Genomic DNA, 15,847 nt, shown 5'->3' with positions numbered 1-15,847 from the left:
ACCAGATCAGACCAAGGACATCTGTATCATGGCTGACACAGATGGCAGCTGTGGACACATCAGATGCTTCCTCAGCAGAGGTGGACCAGTGCGGGGGCGGGGCCTGAGGGCTTAAGTAGTGCCTGTGAGATTCAAAATTGCATGCCAAATTGTGGGTGGGTGCACATCTTCTAGTAAAAGGTTTTCCAACCTCCATCAGGTTCCCAAAAAGCAGCTAATTCAAAACCAGGTTAAAATCCACCACTCTGAAACAGGAGGAGGAGGAGCAGGAGAAAGAGGGAGGGGAGATTTTGTGTATTCCTTCAGATCTATGTAGAACAAACACAATGTAACTGTTGAAAAGAAAAAAAACAACCCACTACTCTAAATTCTCCCTGGTGCCCTACCAAGACTGATGGTAACTTATCAAATACTTGTTCTATGCCAGTCCTGGCACCTGGCACTCTCAGGACAATATTTCCTTTCAGCTACCTCTCAGCCCTGCCTGTCACACAGGGAGAGTGGGAGCCTGGATTCACAGTCACATGATGCTCTCTCTGTGTTCTAGTCCATTCTGGAATATTCCACATATGGGGAGGATCCTGTGTGTTGGCCCAGTCTCCTCCCTCCGCCCCACCTCCACTCACTGCTGAAGCAAGATGGGGTGTGGGGGTTGCGGGTTGTGGGGTGATCTTCTTGGGTCCCTGTTTTCCTTCCCACTTAGCTGCAGGCTCTGCAGACTCCTGCAGCGAGGCAAGGGGATGGACATGCTGGGCGCTGGTTCCTTGGTGCGTTTTTCTCCCTGGGTCCTGAGGAGTCTGAGCCCTTCTCATTTCTCAGTGGAAAGGACCCCAGGACTCCATGCCCTCCCCATACTCTTCAGGGACCCAAATCCACAGAGGCCTGGTCTCACCACCTGCCCTTTGGGCACTGAGTATTTTATTAGAGTCCCAAGTTTTATCCGCACCGCGGAAAAAAACGGGAGTGGAAAATAGAGAGGGGGAACCCGGACCAGACCCCCGACCCCTCCCCCCACTGGAGCCCAGGGCATCTGCCCTACTGGGCCAAGGAAGACTGTGTGAGATCCCTGAGGGCCCCAGGAGGAGGGGGCTGGGAGCAGCAGAAGAGGGCTGGGGGCCACTTATTGTCGATGCCCTAGGCCAAGGTCCTCAGTCTAGATCCTACCCTTTCTTGCAAGGGCTATAGCACCCTTCTCTGGGAAGCCTTGGCTGGCCACCTCCTCACCAAACCCTGAGGAGGAAGTGCTCTCTTGGGCAGGCCCTGAAGCCCACACTATCCTATGCCTGTGACGCTGTGCAGCCATCTGGCCCACATCCCAGACAAAGGGCATGTGGGAACACCAGGGCCTGCTCAGTCATCAGGCTGCATTGCTTCTGCCCTCTTCTCATAGGCTCCTCCTCCATCCACCCCTTCTCTCTTCCACCTCCTGACCTGAACCCCTTTTCATCTCGGTTATATTCAGTTGTGGTCTCTACATCCCACCCGTTATCATGCAGAAGGCCTGGTTGGTATGGCCTTGGCCCAGGGCATGGGGTGAGGGCTGGAGGGGACAGACTGGCCTGGGGAGGAGACATGGGACCGAGAATGAGTTCCCTGGCCCCTCCTAGGTCTGGAGAATGGGTTGGGGAAACTATGGGGCCAGCCTCCAGCCCTTGGCCAGGGTCCTCCCGCAGCCAGCTCAGAAGCAGCAGCTCCCTAGCCTGGGTGGTGGTACACCAAGGGTTAGTCCATTCCTCTAATTAATATCTTGCTTGCTCTCCCACCTCCTTGCCCGCCTAGTGATAGACATGAGCCAAGGCCCAGTGGAGTGGGTAGGGGCAGCTCCCAGGATTGGCACCTTCAGAGGTGTCCCTGGGTCCACAGAGCTGAGATCCCCAGCCTGGTGAGCTGGCATCAAGCAGGAAGCGGGGGACAGGGTGATCCCTGTGTTCGAAAAGGCTCTCTGTTCCCTGGACATGGTGGTCAGGCAGGAGGCAGGGGTAGGGACCTTCCAGAAGTAAAAGAACCCAGCTTCTCCTTGTTTGCAGGGTGCCCACCCACAAGGTCTTCTCTAGCCCCGGGACCTCTTTGTAGCAATAGGGTGTAAGCACCCCCCATGGGTCCTGGGGCCTGACCCCTCGCCTCTCCCTGTGCCAGGGGGCACCAAGCTGGGTCTCTAAGGGCTCAGAAGCCCCCACTTTCCGAGCTGCTCCGGCTGTGGTAGCTGGGACTCAGGGTCCGGGAGGGGCTGCGTGTGCGGCTTCGGGTCCCGCGACTGTGGCTGCTGTAGCTTCCGTGGCTGTGGCCCGGACTGGGGCTGCGGCTGGGGCTCCGGCTTGAGTAGTCACTGCTCAGGCAGCTGGAGGAGGAGGATGAGGGGCTGGGCCGATAGTAGGGGATGGGCCGCTTTCGGGCACTGCCGGGAAGGAAAAGCTGATTACAGGCCATCCAGGACCCTGAGCTCTGCCCATCCTGGGCCCTCACTTGGGCCCCAAACCCCTCCCTAGCAGTGGCCAGGGCTTTTCTGCCTCAGATGTCCTTGAGCCCTGGCCTTGGAGTAGTGCCACCAACAGGACTGGACGGTCAGTGGTCACTTGCCAATTTCATGTTGATCATTTTGTTTTTCCTCACTCGTCTTCAGGGAAACGGGCCCGAATCTCAGCTCGACCTGAGCAGGAGCTCAATAAATATTTGTTGAATGAATGTAAGTTTTAAGTATAGACAGTTCTCATCAATCAAACTAAGCAGTGGCTTCTATACATGGAAACATTTGTGCATATGGCCCAGCTCTGCTGCTCTGTTCCCCACAGAATGGACAATTTGGGTTTTTCAGGTCACGTAAAGGGAACAAGGGAGAGACCCCTGGCCACTGCTGCCCACGCCCACAGCCTGGCCCAGGCCCACTGGCTCCCTCTCCTCACTAAGCTACCTCCCGCCAGCCCTGGAGTTAGTTTGAAGCCAGGAGACTGTGACCCAAAGAAAGGAAAAGAGAGTGGTTAAGGGGGGAGACAATGCCCCATCGCGTGGGGGTTAATTCTGAGGAAGAAAACAGGTGTACGTTAGTGGGAGGAGGAGGCAGCCTGAGAGAGGAGCTGAGGTGGGTGCCAGGTAGCAGGTGTTGGGGGTCTGCCATCTTAGGACCTTCCTAATATGGGTGGAGTGTGTCACCTGTCTGGGGGATGTCCTAAGCCTCCTGGTCTGGCTTCTAGCTCTGGGGTGAAGGGAGGAGGCAATGTGATCATCAAGGACTAGGAAGGGCTAGTTGGACAATCAAACCACGTGAGAGCTGAAAAGATGCTCAGGGAGGTCTGCTTACTGTTTGGACACGAGAACAGAGACCCAGAGAGGCCCACTGATCCCCCAAGGCTGCCCAGTAAGGCTGCGGCGGAGCTGAGCTCAGAATTTTGCCTGAGACCTCCTACCCGATGTCAGGGGTCTAGGACTTCTGCGTGATTTTTGCAAACACAGACCATTGGCTCACCTGGAGACCCAGGCCCAGACCCTCCAGTCCTGGCAGAGAAGCTCTGATCATGGCACAGCCCCCTGGACTGTGTGGGGAAAGTGGGAGGGATGGGTTTCTCCCACAGGTGCCCCAGAGATCAGGCTGCTGTTGCCCCCTCCTCCAAGTTCCCCAGGGGGCTAGAAGGTGAGCAGTAAGGTTAGTGAGAAAAGGAGAGGCAGACAGACAGCTGAACAGAGCCAGATCAGCTCACATGGGCATCTCCCCTGCAGCCTGTGGAGAGGGGGTCCACTTGGCCCCCAGGCTGGCCACAGGCCACTCAGCAGGCTGGACCTTGAGATGAAGGAGAAAAGGAGACATCATTGCCAGGAGACGAATGTAGGGAGGGAAGGAGGGAGGGACGGGCTCCAGGAGGGATGGCTGGAATCTTCCAGAACTTAATTTCAGGTTTGCAGCTTTCCACTCAGCCCCCAGAATAGAGTCCCCCTCCCCTCCATGGGCCTTCAGGCCCCCACCGGGGACCATTCCCTTCTTGAGGCCTTCCTTCTTTCAAAGAACCTCCACCTCTGTGTCTCTGAGTCCCACCACCGCCCCAGCACCACCAGTTCTAGCCTCTCTCCTCCGTGAGCCCTCTTCCTTCTGCTGAATCCCCACCTCCTGCCCTTCAGCCCCTCCCAGCGCTACATTCAGTCGGTCCCCCGTCAGCAGGTCCTAGGGGCCTTCTTCGCCTAGGTCCCTCGCTGGTCCCCCGGCCCCTCCATACCTGGTGATGCGCCGCGGCTCCATGAAGCTGGGCGAGTCCCGGCGCCGCTTGCGGATGGGCGAATAGCTGCGGGAGCGGCGCCGGGCGCGGGCGGCATCGGCGTCGGCGTGCCTCGCGCGGCCTTCGCCGTCTTTGTCCCTGCGGGGCCCGCCCGAGGTGAGCGCCGCCGCCGCGCGAGGGCGCCCTCTCCCCGGCGCCCCGCACCCCTCCCCCGCCCCCACCGCCCCGGCAGGACCCCGCCCGCATTTACCGGCCCAGCGGTTTCTTGGGCGACGGCGAGCGGCTGGGGGTGCGGGCCCTCCTCTCCGCCGAGCGCGAGCGGGATTTGGAGGGCGAACGGCTGGAGCTCCACGAGCGCGGGTGGGGGCCCGGGCTGCGCGACGAGCTTTTCCCCTCCGGGCCGCCGTGCCGGCCATGCGCACCCGGGGACGGGGACGTGCTGGCCGGCCGGGCGCGCGGGGGCCGCTCCTTGGCCCTGGAGGAGGGGCAGGGCGACAGGGGGCTCAGCTAGAGAGAAAGTGGGCTCCGTGGAGAGGAGTCGTCTCAGGAGGGGCCTCAGGAGGGGCAGGGGTTGATGCGGGAGGAGTTTAGGGAGGAGGGGACGGGCTAGTGAGTGGGAGGAGGTTGTGTGTGAGTAGGCGGTGGAAGGTTCCTAGAAGGAGGAAGGTTTCCTCAAGAGGGGCAGGGGGCGGGGAGAGATATGAGTGAGGAAGGGGTGTTCGGTGGTGTCGCGTCAGAGCGGTCACTAAGTGGGGGATGCTCAGTGAGTGGGGAGGAGTCGGTGGCGCGGGGGTTCCGTGGGGATGGGCCTTGCGGGCAGGGGAGCCCCTGCTCCCTGGGACCGCGCCCACTCACCGTTTACCGTGCCCTCCGTGGCCTCGCTCCGAGCCGGGCTCGGGGCCGGGGACCCCGCCGCCTCCTGAGTCGCTGCTAAGGGAGCGCGACGAGCCCCGGGGCGGCGCGGGCCGGCCGCGCCGGCGGCCCCTGCGGCGGGGCGCAGACGTCGGGGACCGCGAGCGCCGCCGCCGCCGCCGCCGACGCCGCCGCCGCCGCCGCCTGGCCCGTCCGCCGGCCACGCGGTCTCCTCGGCCCTGCGACGACGGCACCGAGCGCGGGCTCGCGCTTTCCTTTCCCCGCGCGGGCGACGTGGCTGCACCGGCCTCCGCCTGGTCGCCAAGCCTGGATGAGGGCGAGCTGGGCTTCTGACGGGGAGAGAGACAGAGAGGGCACGGCGGGGGGAGGGGGAGAGGGTAGACGGAAAGAGGGGCCAGAGAGACGAGAGCAGAGACAGAGAAACGAGAGGAGACGGAGAACCCGGAGAAGAGAGAAGCAGAGTGAGAACAGACAGCGAGGAGAGACAAAACGGAGAGGAGGAATCCGAGAATGAGAGGAAGAGAGGATAGACCAAGAGAAGGAGCGAGAGATGGAGGGTGAGAGAGCGGGTGGGTGGGGTGGGGGGAGAGAAGGAGAGGGGGCTTTCACCGGGCCCAGGCCGGGGGCTGCCAGTCCCGGAGCATCGCACACACGGTTCCCCGCGCCTGCCCTGCCTCTGCCTCTCCTGAGGGTCCACCTTCTGGCCTCAACAGTGCAGCTCATGCAAGGTTCTCAGCATGCAAAACACAAGAGGGACGGAGCGGTGAGGGCTGACAGGGAGGGGCTCCAGGACGGGCACGGGGCTGGCATTGCCCCCCTCCAAGGGACGGACGATCCCAGCAGAGAGAAGAGAGAGGGTGGGCACCGGGAGGCCCGACCAGGGCCAGCCCAGCAGGCCAGGCCCCCCGCGGGTGGGGGTGAGTGAGGGCATGGAGGGGGCACACGGCACACAGATGGGGTGGGGGCGGGGCGGGACAACTGAACTCAAAACTAAACCGAAGAAAGGGAAGAAAAACAAATAAAAAAACAAAATCCACAAATGTCATTAGATACCAAAATCAAAAACAATGTCTTAACTCCTGGGGAACTGACATTTTTCTGTTAACATTTTTCTTTCTTTGTTTTCCGGCCCTGCAGAGACCTGTGGAGCTGTCAGTAGCACCCGACTGTCTTTCTGTTTCTCTCTTTTCTTTTTCTTTTCTTTTCTTTTTTTTAAAGTTCTGATTTTTTTTTAAGTCCCTCTTGGTTAACGTCCACTTACCAATAAAGTGGCACTTCCTCCTTTAGTAGGTAAGATGTGTAAGAGAAGGGAAAAGTGTGGTAGCGTAAGTTCATCATTAGATTCACAAAAATGCAAGAGAGATAGAGAGAGAGAGAAAAAAACTCAACCACCCCATTCTAGGCCTAAAGGAGGCCACACTGCCTCTGGAGGAAGGACTGCCAGTGCCTGGCTCCTCGGGCCTGAGCAGGCAGGCAGGCACCTCTTGGGTGACCATGACCGCTGGATAGAGATGTCATATGTTTTTCCAAAAGTGGAGTTAGGACACAAAGATCTGGATACAGAAAACCAGAAAGGGCACCTGGCACCTTCAAAAGGGCCTTGACTGGGAACCAGGATCCCAGAGCCTGCCACTACCTTACTTGGTGACCCCGGCCAAGTCATATCCCCATCCTGGGCCTTAGTATCCCCATCCACAAAATGAACGTGTTGGGCTTTGCTTCCTGATGTTCCTTCCAGAGCAAATATTCCAAGATTCTCTGCATGCCCCCTGACCACCCTCTCCCTCCACCCCCATCCACAGAACTGACCCTCCTCCTGTTCTTGGGCTTCCATCTGGTAACAGTTGACTACACTAGTCTGTTTATAAGCCTGTCCATCACTCCCACCCCATACCCAATCACCAGCACCAATTTGACTTTGAGTACCTCCTGGACAGATTTGGTGTCGAATTCAGCTCTGTAACCTGGGTTTTTATCACAGAATTTGGCACCTAGTGAGGCCTCAATACTGTTTGCTGAGAAAGGAAGAAATGCCCTTACAAGAGCCAGGGCCAAACAAGGGAATTTTAGGTTAGGGGCAGGGTCGAGGCCAAGTTCTTTTGACAGGCTCCTGGGATGAGAGAACAAGACCAGCTGCCACCCCTCAGGGTACCTTGATGCCAAGGGCTGGAAGGAGTGTGTGGTTGGCATGGCCCTGGTGCTTCCTGCAGCGGGGCAGGATGGTGCCAAACTCTACAAGCACAGATCCAGCCTGGGCATGAAGGTAGAGCCAAGAAATCAGCCCCATTGGTGGAGAGCCAGCTCATGGCTGGTGGCTGAAGCAACCAATGAATACCAACCATACAAGGTGAAAGCAGCTGACCAGAGCCAGATGGGCCATGAGTACCTCCTGGAACAGCCTGGTATCTCTCTTTGAGGCACAGCCAGGCAGAGGTGGGCAGACTAAGTATTACTAGGTACCAAGGTACCCTTCTGAGCACCTTGACCGTAGGCTAGGAGACAAGGAGGCTGGATTGTTCAGACATTGCCCCTCTGAGGTGGCATTTCATTCTCAATAGACATTACTGGAGACCCTTGGCTCCCCAACACGTATGCCCTCCACCCCTATTGGTACATCTCCCAAGACCTCCAGCACTAGGTTCTGTCATCCAGCATCCTTGTTCTTCCAGGGAAGGCAAATGAGAAAGAACTCTCCAGTGTCCAGTTTCTTTTCTGTTCCCTGGGTTGTTAAAAAGCGTAGCATGAACAAATACTAGGTGGGGGAGAGGGCATCCTGGCAGCTAATGCACAGTAGCCCACACCCCAGGCGACGCGGACCCTTCTTTTGTGAAACCTTTGCTTGCTGCTTTCAGGAGTTGAGGGCAGCAAGGCAAGTGGGCAGAATACTAAACTTGGGAATTAGGACGTGCATGTGAATTCTGCTCCAACTGAGACCCTGGATCTAAGCCATTACCTCTGATTCCAGGAAGAGGCCAGCAGGGTGGGAAGAAGACCAAGGGCTATGACGTTACTTCCCACAGGCACTGCAGCGCCCTCTCTCTTTCTCATTGTTGATCTGGGAGTATTAAGCATAAAAAGGGCCTGGGTTGGGTGTATGTGCACCCCTATCACGTTTCTGTTCCTGGTCACTGAGGTCAAAGTCCCTGGGCTACACCCCGTGTGCTGATCTGGACCCTTCCTGCCAGGTACGTCTTGAAGTCCCGGCTCTTTCCCATTTCCCTCTCACCTCCTCCAAGCCAACTGGCTGCCACAGCTCAAGATGATAGTAATTGGCAAAGTGAACACACTGGAATCAACCCTGATGTGAGTTTGCTCTGAGACCTTAAGGAAGTGACTTAACTCTGGGGTCTCAGTTTCCCCATTGGTAAAATGGACATAACTGGGGTCTTTCTGAACAGGGTGGGTCTTTTCAGGAGTTGAGAGGTTTTTACAGAGAACAACGGACTCACTGTTCCCTCAGAGACAAACAGGGTCAGAGCAGTGCAGGAAGGCATGGGGCCCCATGGCATGTCCCCCAAATGCCAGGATGATGGAGGATGGGAGGAAGATGTTACTAGGTAGGGTGGCATATAGTGCCTTCCCTTGGGGAAAGACTAGAACCAATCCACCCCTCCAGAAGCCCTCATGAAAGGGTCTCCAGGATCCTGCCAGAGGGTGAGCCTCATCCCCAGAAACTGAGAAAGATACAAGCCCAGAGACCACGGGATCTCATTGCCAGACAGAACTGTGGTGGTCAGGGACCACCAAACATCTCTGGAAGCCTGTCCTGTGTGAGTCCTGTCCCCTCTCACCTCTCCCCACTGTGACTCATGGCCTGGCTAATGCCTGTTTCCCCTCTACAGTCAGCCCAAGGCCACCACCTCCAGGAAGCCTCTCTTGAGCTTCACCCTGTATCAGGTGTACTCCTCTATGATCACACAGACCCCTGACCCTTCCTTCAGTATGGACTGTGCCAGGACGTGCTAGGGCTAGGGGTCCCCATTCCTGGTTCAGCTTTTCCTCTCTCATTGTTCTGAGTAATCTTTTTGTCTGTCCTCCAGTCTGGCAGGCGAGGGCTACGAACTCAGCTCTGCCTGCCCCTCCCTGGGCATGGACACTCAGACAGGGCCTGGCACAGAGGCATGCTCAGCAAATGCTTGCTTAGTGTGTGAATGAATGAGTGAGTGAGTGAGACCTCATCTGCCTCTGAGCCCTGCTCCCAGGAGCCCTTCTGGCCCTTGGTACGACCTGCTCCCCAACATGGTGTTTTGTTTTGTTTTTTTAAGTTTCTTAATTGTTTTAATGAAACTTTACCTCAGGTTAAATTTATGTAATACCTACAAAACAATTTAAGTTAATTTGGAGAGAAAAATGTATGATGGTATTGGGTGATCATTGATTTCCTATTCAACATCTTTTCTTTTTGCTTATGTAAGATATTTTTGAGGAGAGAAGACAATGGGAAAAGACTAGAAAGGAATAGTGTGCTTGCCTGATCCTGATACTCTTAAAGACAAGAATAAGTGAGCATCTGGAATGCTACCTCCTCCAACTCAGCATCTGAGGATCCTGTTTCTGGGTGTCTGGTCACATCAGGTTCTCCTTAAGGGCGGGGCCCCCACTCCCCAATCAGACCAGCAGCACTTTCTCCCCCCATGAACAATTTCCTTGTCTGCCCTTCTGGCACCACCCAGGGGTAAAGAATGTTCTGAGTGGGTGAGCTCCTGAGGACCTGCCCCTGGGTTCAAAACAGGGGGAGATGAGGCCTTCTTTTTTCAAAGCTGAGGGTGGAGGCCCAGCCAGGCCTCACGAGGGTTGGGATGTCAAGCTTCCGTAGCTGCTCCTAGGTCAGACAGAAAACAGCTTAAAGGGTGGGAATGGGGAGCTGGCGTCCCTGAGGACCTACCTCTGACACATGCCCTCAGTGTGGCTAGATGGGCACTGGGCTGGAAGTCACAAGTCCCACAGAGCTGGCTTCTGCCCTGACCTCAGGAGTCCATGGCCTCTACTGGCTATCCTCTTTGGATTGTTCTGCACATTAAGCTCAAATTTGGAAGATGGAAGGATGCTGGGGGAAGGAGGGAGTAACTGTCTGGATTGGGTAGTGGTCCAGCGAGGGGAGGGTTAGCTGAGAGTTCCTTCTACCCCCAAATTACCCCACAGAGACTTTTCTAAGTAGGCCCCCTAAGTCCAGTGCCTACTCCTGGCCAGCTCACCCCTGTACCCAAAGTTCAACTACCATCATACCCCAAAGCTGGAGCTGTGGGGTTCAGCCCTCGAGTCAGCAGCTGCCCCGTAGTCCTGCAGCTCCAACCCTAATGCTCCACCTGCAGCCAGTGCAGGACCTACGAGAGCCCAGCAGGCCCCAGAGAGTGGGGCAGGGCTCTTTCCCCAGGCCTGACCTCAGCCAGAACTTCCTCCAGGATCTGGAGGCCGAAAGGCCCAGCACAGGCCCTCCACCAACAAAGGCTTATTGCCCAAGTGGGCCCCAGGGGCTGGCAGGGGTGAGGGGTGAGAGGATTAGCAGTTACTCCAGACAACAGAAATCAAATTGGCTCAACCACAGCATAGAGTTCAGGAAGGGAACACAAACTTGGAATGCTAAACCACACAGAAATGCATTCAGACAACAAAATGAGAAAGAGAGGGCATGAAGAGGGATTGGGAAGTAGGAGTGATGGGGAGAGAAAGAAGAAGGAGCAGGGAAAGTGGAAAGGAGGGAAGAATGAACCAGAAAAGTTGTTGAGGGGAAAAGTCAAGAAAACCAAACGACAAAACCAGGAAACACAGCTTTGTAGCTCATTTGGAGAAAATGCAAGTTACAAATGAGTAGTCACTAAAATAAAGAAAAGGGAAAGGGAGAAAACCAACCAGAGCAAGACTGAGAGAAAGAGAGAAAGAAAACCACATTCAAACCAAGCAGAGTGGCAGGGCTTATCTGGAGATGGGAGCGAGCGAGCGCACAGCTGAGCTGGGATACCTACCTTCTCAGTGGTCAGGGACGGGAATGCAATAATAAAAAAGAAAAGAAGGTCTCCGCATTGGGAATGCAGAATGGGGAAAGACAGTGACTCTAAGCTGCGCTCCCCCTGTGATTTGGCATGTGGGCAGTCAAGTGTGGCTTTTGGTCTTGTCCCTGGGATGGCAGGGGGCTCCTGCCCAGTCATTACTGTTTTCTTCCCCCCACCCCAACAGGTTCCAAAAGCCAAGCTTTTCTTAACTCTTTAAACAACAGAAAACCTCCAGAGGGCATGCAGGAAGCAGCTGATGGAAGCAGAACCACAGGGTGGACGAAGGAGTGGCTGGCAGCCTGGGGAGATAGGCCCATTTCAGGGGAGATATGGAGAGAAACAGTGACAGAGAGGGGAGAGAGAGAGAGAGAGAGAGAGGGATAGGGAGAGAGAGAGAAAGAGAGAGAAAGGAAGGAAAGAGAAGGGCAGAAGGCAATAGAGAGAGAGAGAGAAAGGTGGACCCAGCCAGAAAGAAAGAGAAGCTGTTTAAACAAGGCCAATCGAAGTGGACAGATGGGTTGAAACGGAAACTATGCATTTAAAAGGGAAGACAACCACAGACTCAATTTGGAGGATTGATCCTGCCTCAAGTCAGCCTTATGCCCTTTCCCCCGGCTTCAGCACCATTTTAGCAAAATTCATCCCCCCTGCTTTCTGGCTTCATCCTGGAAGAAATGCCAAGACATCTTTTCCTATTTGGACTGCCCCACTCCAGCCTGGTCACTGCTCTTTCCTGGGGGCGTGGAGGAGGGAGGCCTGGGGTGAGGCAGATCAGGGACTGCCATGGGTGTGGGCACCTCCTGGGGTCCCCCTAGGCTGCCTGTTCTGTGATGAAATTTGAGCCAGAGGCAGAGGCCAGAGAGGGAGCCTGGGGGTCTTGCTCATGAACCATCTCTGGCACTCTCAGCAGATGGTGAGGCTTCCCTAGACACTTCCAATGCTAGGGACAGGTGGAGCCAACGCAGGGGACCCTCCTTTTAAGGCTGCAAACCCTGGACACCCTATCTGCCTGATACGCTGGGCTTTGGGCTTAGCATCTTACTCTTCTATCCCACATTGTGTGACCTTGAGCAGCTCCCTTCGCTCTCTGTGCCTCACCATTTCTTTCTCCACGTAGTGAGCCGTGAGGGCTTAGGGCTCCCTGAGTTGCTAAAGCTGCAGTCATACAGAGTTGCGCTTATGCAGGGCCAGGCTTACCTATACCCTGGTCTTCATGCGGGCAGGCCTCAGTGCTGGGGAGCTGAGAGAGCTGGGAGCCTGCCATCAACACCTGGAAGGGTCCCCAGGGGGAAGGCATGAACTGAGACCCCCAGCATCCACCTCCCTAATCCCCCTCCTCCTGCTCAGGGCTCCTGGAGTATGCTTCCCATTGACAACTGTCTTCACAGCTTGGCTGTGGCTGGGGGTCTTGAGGGCAGAGGGTCTCCTTTTAGGTCTACCTCTAAAATGCTGCATGACTTGAACTGGTCATTGGATCTCTGTGAGCTGTGGAGAGCAATAAGCAGCAGAACCCAGAAATCCCTCTGAGGGGGTTCGGCCCTGGCCTCAGACGGGACAACAAAGAGATGTTGTGAGCCAGCATCCCACTGGCCTCAGTTTCGGGGCCAGGGTGGATTTTTTTCTCCTGCTTGGGAGTACCTGGCTTTGAAGCTCTCACCTGAGCTAAACCCTTTCAGGCGTCTTCAGCTCCCTGTTTCAGGGCCTCCTAAGGATTTGAGGCCTGGCGCAGCAGGTGCTAGCAGCCTGTCCCTGTCACGCCCGGCCTTCTTATGCTAGACAGAACTGAGAAGACACAGGAAGCTCACTGCTCTGGGAAGGCCCCTGGGTAACTGGGACAAGTCTGTCCCTCCCAGCTTCTCTCCAAGGTTCCTAATAGACAGGGGCCCAGAAGCACGTCCTGTACCACTTCTGTTAATTTGAAAGCTGAGGCAGTTCCACCAGTGCCCTGTGCCCTGGGGCTGCGGGGAGGCGTGGCTGCTGCTGCAGATTTGGCAGAAGCTGTTGGCGTGGGAATCAGTTTTTCAAAGTTATCTTCCCTTTTAAATTCTGATTGCAAAGGAAAAAAATAAGTATATAGAGATATGTATATGATTAATGTTCACTTGAGATTCAAAAACCATTTCTGCATTAGGAGGAGAGACTCCCACAGTAACGCACAAAAGCAAAATTCTAGAACAACAGAGAAGATAGGAAAAAACCCAGAGATAGTTTGCATTTCTGTACATTACAAAAGGAAACAAAAAAAGGAAAAGAAAATACAAACAAAAACAAAATAACAGGAAAAGTTATATAAACTTCCCCACCCTCTTCCCTTGTCACTAAAGGAGAAATGGAATCACAATATTACCACGTTTCAAATGGGAGGCTAAAAAAAAAACAAAAACAAAAACAAAAACATAGACGGGGTTAAAAATGGTGAGCTTTTCTTTTTCCATTTGTCTCTCTCTCTTTTTTTTAAAGGTAAGGTCCAAGAATACCAGCCCCAGTGCTTTTCCCGAGAAACATTTTTTGTTAATGGCAAAGTCTATGACCCCATTTCAGGTTTAGAAACGGCTTTATGGGCAAGGAGGGGGTCTGCGTGCAGGTGAGAGGCAGGGATGTGCAGCGGTCCCTGATCTCTCAGATCCCAGGGGGTACTGAGAGGGTTGGGGACCCTGTTTCATGAAAGGACTAAGGAAGTGTTGTCTCCTAGAAAACTCCCCAGGCAATGTCAAAATGGAGTCCAGTTTTGGGAGGGAGACAAGACTGGGGTGCTGCCGAGGCTTCCTCCCCGGGCCAGAGGCTAGGCCACCTTCCCTGACTGCCTGCTCCTCGGGTCTACCTGGTTGCTGTGGCCATTTTGTCTGCACATGCCCAGGGCTCTTACGGGGGCTATTGCTTAGGTGTCCAAGGCTGGGGAGGGGACCAAAAGTGGGAAGGGGCCTCCTTTTCACCCTGACTTGAAAGAACATGCTTTTCTGTACCTCTGGGGAGGGGAGGGGCATGAGACTGTGAGAGCTCTGTGCCTCTGGGGGTGGAGGGATGCCCAGGTTGGGCATCGCGTCTCAGACTTGTCCCTGTCCTGGCTGCCCTCAGCTACCTCTGGGTGCCCTCTCCCACACCCAAGAGAGATCCAGGGACATTGGTGTGATCACCCCTACATGGCTCAACCAGCCCCTCAGAGCTCAGGAGCCTGGCACCCTGTCCAGTGCGGCAGTTTCCAGGCAGGTAATGTCCTTTAATAAAAATTAACTTTGAGACCAAGAGCCTTTTGTCAGGTGCCCTTGGCTTTCGTGGCTGAGGCCGTGGACTAAGGGTATTTGAATAAAGAAAGGAAGTGAAAGGAAAACAGCCAAAAATCAAAATGAAACTGACCAACATGTACATGTTTGCTGCTGAGACCTGAGATCTGAGGAGGGGCGGCACCCTGCTCCCTGCTGAAACTGCGGGGCAGCCTGCGGTCTGGGAGCAGGGAGGGAACCTGCAGACTGCCCACTCTAAGTCCCCTGTGCCCACCCAGTGTCCCTGCCAGTGCTGCAGCCCCTTCTCCCTGAGAGGGCCTCTGCACTGTACTAAGATCGAAAGTGGGCTATGCCCTCCCCTGGGGCCTGGGAGAGCCCCCGCCCTGGTTTGGACCATCCAGCTGTGAGCTCCTATGATCACCACACGTGCCTATGGATCTCAAGGATTCTGTGCCCCTCCTGGAGGATGGATGGGGACAGGTTTTTTTTTTTGGGGGGGGGGGCTGTTGTTGCGGGCTCCCAGGAAGCAATGGGTACATTGGGAAACGTCTTAGAAGGGATGGGAGGTGGAACCTCCCGGTTTGAGACACCTACCCAAGGGAGGGCAGCACCTGGGAAAGGACAGACTCTCCCTGGAGCGGGACTTTAGAAATGTAGCTCTGTCGTGGCAAGGGGACTGAGATAGGGGAGGAATCTGGGAGAGGGGGAAGGGGCCAGTGAGGGGGTTGAGGGACAGAGCGCACTCTGAGAGAGGGAAAGAACTCCATGAAGAGAGGGAGGCTCAGGGCCCAAGTGAAGCCCAGGGGAGTCCTGTCTCTTGAGTCCTGTTCCAGGGACCATGCCCCGCCCCCCCACCTCAATACACCTTGGGGAGGGAGGCAAGAGACCTTGGTTCCTCCTCAGCTCCTTACCCAAATGACTGAGTGTCCCGGTGGTCAACCCTCATGGCCTTCAGTTTGCCAAGCCCAAGGGTGGCCCACGCCCGCAGGCCCCCCACCCCGACTCCCACCCTAGGACACTAGGGCTAGGTGGGCATAGCAACCAAGCACTCCTGGCCGCTCCGGTTCAAGGGAGGGCGCCTGGGAGGGGGAAGCGGCGGACTGAGGGAGGCTGGCAGCGCCCCCGCCCCGTACACACTCACCGCCCCCGCCCAGCAGCGACTGGCCCAGGCCCAGCACGGCGCAGCCCGCGCGGGGCGGGAACCCTCTGCAAAGCCAGGCGTACGTACATCGGGCGGGCTCTCCGCCGAGCCCGGGCGACCCCCGCGCGCTCCGCTCCGCTGCCCGCTGCCTCCGTTCTGTTGGGGCGACGCCCAGCCGCTGCCGCCCGACGGGGAAGGCGATCGGCTCCCGCTGGACCTCTGGCTGCCTGTCCTCCGACCTTCGTCTCGGTGCTTGGGGCTCAGCCTGGGTGGAGGGGACGAGCGGGGAGCAGCTGGCGTGGGATGCCTCTCCATAAGAGGCCTCTACCGGCCGCAGCTCTGCGCAGGGAATCCTTCTATTTAGACAGCAGGGCCCCAATCCTCACCTTGCCTTGATTCCCATTCAAGGTCTGGGGCACC

General features: G+C 56.2%; 1 protein-coding gene across 1 annotated transcript in view; it reads right to left on the bottom strand.

Moving 5' to 3' along the window:
* Positions 1-964: 964 nt before the first annotated feature.
* Positions 965-15,847, bottom strand: part of SRRM3 (serine/arginine repetitive matrix 3) — a 54,304-nt gene continuing 39,421 nt past the window's right edge. The window contains exons 12-16 of the mRNA XM_054589753.1: positions 15,515-15,692; positions 5,058-5,404; positions 4,453-4,677; positions 4,203-4,340; positions 965-2,395 (exon numbers count right to left, since the gene is read on the bottom strand). Of these exons, the coding sequence (XP_054445728.1) occupies positions 2,164-2,395; positions 4,203-4,340; positions 4,453-4,677; positions 5,058-5,404; positions 15,515-15,692 (1,120 nt within the window). The 3' untranslated portion in view covers positions 965-2,163. The remainder of the gene's footprint in view (positions 2,396-4,202; positions 4,341-4,452; positions 4,678-5,057; positions 5,405-15,514; positions 15,693-15,847) is intronic.

This window comes from Pteronotus mesoamericanus, unplaced genomic scaffold, assembly GCF_021234165.1.
Source record: "Pteronotus mesoamericanus isolate MK-2021 breed Mesoamerican mustached bat unplaced genomic scaffold, CSHL_Meso_final scaffold_167, whole genome shotgun sequence".
Classification (NCBI taxonomy): domain Eukaryota; kingdom Metazoa; phylum Chordata; class Mammalia; order Chiroptera; family Mormoopidae; genus Pteronotus; species Pteronotus mesoamericanus.
This window is presented reverse-complemented; position numbering and strand designations above follow the sequence as displayed.